Raw genomic sequence first — 7,310 nt, 5'->3', positions numbered from 1 at the left:
TTCCACCTGCGCACCAGGTTAGCCAAACAAACCAAACTGAAGGCAAAGAAAATAAGAAAAATACGTACAAGGACCTTATGAACAAGTTTGAAATACAGTACCAAAACAAAACACTACACTGACATACATGAACCAGAAGAGCATTTATTGTTTCAGATCAAGCCATAGTTAAATGGCTCAAGAAATTGACTGAATTGCTCCTGATAAGGGGCGAGAAGACCTTCATAGCAACTTTAATAAAGATCCTCAATAACACATAGGTCCAATTACCCTCTTGTATGCTACCTGTCCTTGCTTGATATTAAACATTGTTCCATGTTTAATGTTGTATCTAAGTCTTTTTAATTCCTCAAGTAGCAACTTATGACACAACGAATGAGTTCGAGTCTCAACTACCAATATGGCACGAGTTCCATTGTCTTTACCATTCAGTTCAAGTTGAACTCTTTAATAAACCAACCTAAACAGAACCATAAACACCAAAAGACATAAAACTAAACATGAAATATTTCTATCATCCTCCAAATACAACATCCAAACAAAGCATATAACAAAATTTAATGAGATAGAAACTTGGTTTCTGCATCTGAAAATTCATGATGAATTGTAGGTAAGTGTAATGGGAATATTTTGTATTGACAAGCTGATTAGCTATACCAGTCGAGAAAAATAATTGAAAAAGTTAGGACAAACAAGAAAAGCACAAGAAAAGTTCTGCTGCTGCTGTTCCGCTGAATTGCTTGCGACAACTCTTTGTTACCTCTCTCCACATTCATGGTTGCTTCAACCGCCTGCAAAATTTGACAAAATAAAATGTCTGCCAATTCAGATCAGTAGGCTTAATAAAAAAATCATAGAATCAAAATGTATAATTGATACTTGTTCATAGAGTTGTTCGATCTGCTGAGCTTGCTGGAGAACATGTGTTGACATGAGATGATTCAATGCAGACATCTCAACCATCCTTTTTTCTGTTTCTTGAACAGCATCCAAAAGGCTGGTCAATTCTACCTGATCAAGTGGCAGCAGAATGGTTGGTTTTTCCTCCTCAAAAAGCAAAATTCTTGAAAAAAATGGAAGCTGAAAGTTGATGAGTAATAACCTGAAGGGCTTGTGTTTCATCATCTAGAAGTTGATCCTGGATTCTTACAGGTCCAGATGAAAGATCTTGTCCTGTGATCTCTGATACATCAGAAGGAACAGATTCTGATGATTTTAGGTTGGCCATTTTATGCATTTTTCTTCTTGGCATTGCTTTATTAACAGCATCCTGGAAACGTACAGATCGTAGCTGATCAAACTGAGCAGTAACTGCATGGAGCTGCTCACTCAGAATCAGAACCTGCACTACATGCAGAAATTATGAGTCAGTATATTTTCTGACTGTAAGGATTTACAGTCAAGAAAAGTAAACAATTGGAAAGAACCACAAATCAAAGATCAAAATCCTGTACCCAACATTCCAAATCAAAACTTTCAGTTCAAAAAATTGGCAAAACTCCATATGGAAATGACTGGGGGGACACGCCTGTCTTACTGAATCATTCCATTTAAAATCCCAAGATAAGACCAGCAACAAAGTTCATTGGCATCTTTAGGGAGTCCCCAAGATATATATATATATATATACATATATAAAAAAAACAAAACAAAACAAAAAAACACATAATGTGTGAGACATCTCAGCTCCAGAATGAATAAGAAGTTAAGAACCAGACACACATGGCAAATAAGAATTGGCATGGATTACAAACTCAATAATGAAAGGGAATTAGACACTTAAGGACAAGTAGCTCATCATTCTAAGTTCCAATGTCATAGAGTTAGATGCAAACCAGAGCTCGATTCAATCCAAAAGTTCGGGTCTGGAATATATGTTTGGTTTGCATCAAACACAAACAAAAGCAGCAAGTATAAAACTTGCTCATTAAAATTTGTTGTATTCAAACTAATACCATCATTGCAGAATAAACAAGTGATAACACACAAAAAAAAAATTGGTATATTACAACAGTTATGTGCAAACCACGAGGCAGAAATACCATACCACCCCATGTTTGTGAGCTACAACATCTGCATTGGAGCCAACATCACGCATGTTGAGCCATGTCCTTGCATTTCCACTTTTCTCTTCCTCATGTATTCCATTCTTTAGAACATCAATCTGGTCTTTGCATGATTTTATAAAAATACTAACCTGAAGAGGAAGTACCCTTGTCAATAAACGAGATTGTTTTTCCTAGTCAAACAGAAATTACTTCTCCTAATTATGCATTGCCCTGATTTTATTTTGCCAATATATGAACAATAAAATACAAGCTTGTTAGGCACAAAATGGGAGAGAAACGCTAAACTACGCATCCAAATCACTGAAATGATGTTAAAAACATTGGCAATAATGTTCAAAATGCTTGGACATTATTTATCACACTGATTGATATGAAAGGCTTGAAACTTAGAACAGAAAACTATCTAGCAACACTTACATGATTCACCAAAAAGAAACAATAATAAATAATAATACGGTGATGCAATAATGAGCCAGCTAATCCATAGGCTAAGTTGTAAGAGGGTAAAGAAGGAAATAAAAAAAAGTTCATAGAAGGAATAAAGTGAAATACAATTAAAGAATGATCCTTATATAATGAAAAGTTGGAAAAGTAAGATTACTTCATGTTCAATGTCATCCCTTTCTTGTTCAGTTGTGCGATGCAATCCCACATAATCCTTTCGATGCTTTACAATGAAACGTTCCAGTTCATTAATGCTTGACAGCTACAAGAAGGACACATAGGCTAGCTTTCATTAGTCATTAGTATTGACATGCTCATACTACTAACAACCAAAAGAAATAAATAACCCAAAACCATTACAAGAAGGAAATTGGAGGAGCTAGACATGAAACAAATCTATACCGTCTTCAATGCTGCTTTTGTAAAGGGTTGTCTCTCTGGAGATTTGTGCATGATGAAAGAAGCCAATATTGCAGCAAGTTTTGACTGTCATGCCAGATTTTCCAACCAAAGGAAAGAAATGAAGTTAAAATAAGTTCAGCTCCAAAAGTCAATTCAACAAAAAAATTTCTTATGCTCATATAGTCCTAAATAAAATGAATTAAAGAAAAACCTAGGATCATAAGCTCAAAGGATGTTGTTCTGTTAAAGCAAACTCGGTGTTCAAGTATCATTCAAGTGAATATCAGAAACTTCTCAGACCTAAGGACTTTACTTTGCAGGTCAACACTCTAATTCCAACTAATGTATTCTGATATTGGAAGATAAAAATATTGTAATTCTTGGTCTGAAATTTGTTAACAAAATAATATAACTAAGAAGTGAATTAGATCATAATTAGTTCAATCATATCCTGTAGTTCATGGATCTCAATGAAACATATCGACAGAAATATACGTCTTCTTACATTCATCTATAAGGAGCTAATCCAAGGAGTTCACAGTGCTTACAATTCAATTAGCATCTAAAGTTCCAATTTTTAAATCATTACATTTTAATTGAAACCAAAACATCAACATTTAATAAACAGACTGAACATAATAAGTAAACAAATAAAACCACTGAATTTAAATCATTCTATTAAAAACATTCAACAACTAGCTAGCTAGCAGCTAATTTTTTTTTTTAATTTTAATTGAAAGAAGAAAAAAATCAACATTAATAAATAAAATGCAACATCAATAAACAACTAAAAGCATTGAATTTAAACTATTCTATGAAAAACATTAAAAACCTCAGTATATCCAGAGGAAATTGCAGCAACACGGACAGCATCCTTGAGATCTTCGGTTCTATCCCTACTCCTTGACATTTCCTCAACATCTACCACCAAACATCAACCAACAGGTCCCCTTCAATCTCTCCTGCCTTTCCTTGTTCCAATTTAAAAAAAAAACACAACATCAGCTACAAGATCTGATGACAAAACACCAAATTCCAACTAAAAACAAGCTCAATTAATTTTTTTTTTTAAATTTCTGTAAGTTTTAATTTTTTTTTCTTCTGTTACTCTATTCTACTTCAATCTAAACAAATTTACAATAATGTGGAACAATTTATGTTCAACACCATCAGAGATCCAACAAGAAAAGGATATAAAAGAAATAATGAACCCAAACAAAAAATAAATAAATAAATAAATAAAAATCCTTTTTTCTTTCAATAAATAATTTTACAGTCTCTAATTTGTCTATTTTCCCCCTCAATCCAAACACCCACTTTTACCACATTAAAACCTAAAAAAAAATCAAAATTGAAAAAAAAAAAAAACCAATCTCTTACCTTTAACGTTGATCTCCACCAAAATTGAGAATCGAAATCCCTTCCTTCTTTCCCTTTCTCCTCTCCAACTCCTCCAGTTATTATTATTATTATTATTATTAGGAAAAAAACCTCAAAAGTTGAGTAGTCAAAATGAGCAAGAAAAGAAAGCTTGGCGTTAGGTCTGTAAGGATCTCCCAACCGAGCAAGAAGAAAGTCCCAAAGCTGATAAATTTATGATTTTTTTACCAATATACCCCCAGAAATTTATCTAATTACTTATATACCCTTCAATAAAATCAAACACTATACTTATACCCCTTTAAATTCAATTTTTCCTTTTCTTGGGTAGATTGTTAAAATATATTACAAAATAACATGCATAATAGTGTTTTTAATAATATAATAAAAATAAAATTTATGTAAATTTCTAAAATATTTCTAGGTAGATTGTTAAAATATATTACAAACTAACAAGAATAATAATTTTTTTAATAATTATAAAAATAAAATTTATGTAAATTTCTAAAATATTTCTAGTTATACTAGCTCCATAAAAAAAAGTAACAATTTATTTATTCACAAATTAGAAGTTGAAAGTTTGACTCCTCACAACAACAGTGATTTAAAGTTATGATTTATTCATAATTATTAAAATAATCCACAAATTAAAAAGTGGAGGATTGATTTATTTCCAAGTATTAAATCAATAATTGAGTGGTTATAATTTATCTATATTTTATTAAAAAATATCTTTTACGTAATTTTAATTTTGATTAGCCACAACGGATAAAATTAGTTGAAAATATTCAAAGGTAAATATGTAAAAATATTGACTTAATCATTATTAAAGATTTTTAAAAGTTACATATAATATGAATAAAATCAGTTTTATTTTTTCAGATGTGTAATAAAATATTGATTTTATTAATTTAATGACAACCAGAAATTTTTTGCGGTAAATATCCATAGATTTTTTGGTCATGTAACATGCAAAATATATTCCAGTTTGTAACATGCAAGGTGACCCTCTTTCACGGTTTCACCTTTGCTATTTGTTTTGGTAACGGATGTGCTGAGGTCTAAGGTCCTGGTGGGAGTTCCATTAGGAGAGTTTGGTAATAGGTGTGATCTTCATTACGCCGATGATTTGCTTGTTTTGACAACTGGTGGTCTTGAAGATCTGCGAATTATTAAGTTAATCTTATATATTTTTGAGGGGATGACTGGGTTAGCTACCAATTTCTCTAAAACATGCCTTTATGCTTCGGATTTGGGGAAACTCCTGGAGGTGGAGGCGGCGGATACGCTTAATTGTGAAAAGGGTTTGCTTCCAGTTTTGTATCTTGGTATCTCTATTTCTGGAAGAAGACCAAGGAAGCAAGATCGGGGAAGGCCTCATTTCTAAGATTAGAAAGAGGTTGGCTCGTGGAAAGTCGACAAGTCTCTCGTGAGGGGAGGGGTAGACTCACGCTGATTAACGCAGTTGCTACCGCTATACCCACGCATCGGATGCCCCCTGCATCGCCCTACCTTGTTGGGTTATCAAGGAAATAAACCGGATTAGACGTGACTTTCTATGGTCTGGGACGGATCTGAATCATCCGTGATGCAGACTCATAAACTGGAATAATATTTGTTGTGACCGCGACCAAGGGGGTTGGGGAATTTTGGACTTACAGAATTTCAATCAGGCGTTAGTGGGGAAATGGTGGTGGAGATTTATGTCGGACAGCTCATGGTGTGGTGCTCGAGGTAATTAAGTTCAACTATGGTATGGACCGTTGGAATATGTTCCAAGGCAATCGGGGAGAATTTCCTTCTTCGGAAAGGGGTGTTAAACCTGCCTTCCCGCTTTTCGAGTTGCATTGGACATGACATTAACTCTAGGGAGGAGACGCTATTTTGGAAAGATAGCTGGTTAAGTGGTAGAGCACCAATGTATATTTGGAAGGAGGAATTTGGTAGATCTAGGGAACCGAATCGAACTGCTTCGATCCGTTTCTTTTCGTTGTCTCGGTCCCCTTTCATGGAGGAGGTAGAAGTGAAGACTTTTATGGATCAAAGGCAAATGCAGGAGGAGGTGATTGAAGACTCTAAAAAGTGGGCGCCTTACTAGGAATGGGGTGTTCACGAGTGAAAATCATTTTACTCATTCCCTCGAATGATGGTGGACTTCGCGTCTGGTCATGGCGAAAAGTTTTTCGAAAAGTCATCGCCCAAAGAAAATAAACATTTTTAATTGGCTTGCTTGGAAGAAACGAGGATTCTAACCTTGGAGAACTTAGAGATCGGGAAGATGTAACCGCTCACCGACGCAGCGACATGTATCTTGTGCAACGCTGCGACGGAGACGGTGGATCATCTCTTCTGCATCGCTGCATTGGCAAAAACAGTGTGAAGATACTTCATCAGCTTGCTCGGTCTCCTGATCCGCCGATTGCCTTCATTTGGTTTGGGGACTTGGAGATTATCTATCGACCAACCCGTAGAGAGTTAAGGGTTCTAGTGGTGAAAAGCGATTGTGTGGAATCTTTGGCTACTAGGAACGATCGCATGTTTAATGATATTATGATGTCTGCTCATGCTCTAATTGTGAAGATTGATCGCATATTATTATCCTGGCTTTCTGCAGCTTAGTGATGATCGAGAGCAAAGATGGAGGAGCATGCTACTACCATCAAAGCGCAGTTTGGAGTTCTTGAGCTCGACGTGGGAGGAGAGATCAGTAGCATCCATTCCCGGATGCAGGGTTATCTTCGCTGACACCGAGTAGTCGCTGTGTATTTAGGGAAGGTTGAGGCGGTTGTTTGCCCTCGCTTTTATGCTTTTCAGTGGGTCAGTATCCGTTTTGTTCCACTTCGTAGCGGGCTTTAGTACGCTTCTATTTAATTCTAAGTGGTTTATCCACCCTTTTCAAAAACATGCAAAAATATATTTAAATGGTGCACGCACATATAAATAAATAAATCAAAATTTAAGACGTGTATATATATATATATATATATGAAAAATTATTAGGAGGTATATATATAT

General features: G+C 34.8%; 1 protein-coding gene across 2 annotated transcripts; it reads right to left on the bottom strand.

Moving 5' to 3' along the window:
* Positions 1 to 490: 490 nt before the first annotated feature.
* Positions 491 to 4,478, bottom strand: LOC120268950 (syntaxin-81). Of its 2 annotated transcripts, none has more exons than XM_039276225.1 (8): positions 4,296 to 4,478; positions 3,748 to 3,886; positions 2,916 to 2,999; positions 2,671 to 2,775; positions 2,048 to 2,197; positions 1,103 to 1,342; positions 880 to 1,011; positions 491 to 791 (listed from the first exon to the last, which is right to left on the bottom strand). In XM_039276225.1, exons 2-8 carry the CDS (start codon positions 3,823 to 3,825, stop codon positions 648 to 650), a joined length of 933 nt encoding a protein of 310 aa, XP_039132159.1. In that variant the 5' UTR covers positions 3,826 to 3,886; positions 4,296 to 4,478; the 3' UTR covers positions 491 to 647. The 2 variants fall into 2 exon arrangements, with proteins under 2 accessions (XP_039132159.1, XP_039132158.1); XM_039276224.1 differs by having other exon boundaries at positions 492 to 791; positions 3,748 to 3,881.
* Between the last annotated feature and the right edge of the window lie 2,832 nt (positions 4,479 to 7,310).

This window comes from Dioscorea cayenensis, chromosome 9 (genome assembly GCF_009730915.1).
Source record: "Dioscorea cayenensis subsp. rotundata cultivar TDr96_F1 chromosome 9, TDr96_F1_v2_PseudoChromosome.rev07_lg8_w22 25.fasta, whole genome shotgun sequence".
Classification (NCBI taxonomy): Eukaryota; Viridiplantae; Streptophyta; class Magnoliopsida; order Dioscoreales; family Dioscoreaceae; genus Dioscorea; species Dioscorea cayenensis.
The sequence above is the reverse complement of the archived record's forward strand: the minus strand, read 5'-3'. Positions and strand labels throughout refer to the sequence as shown.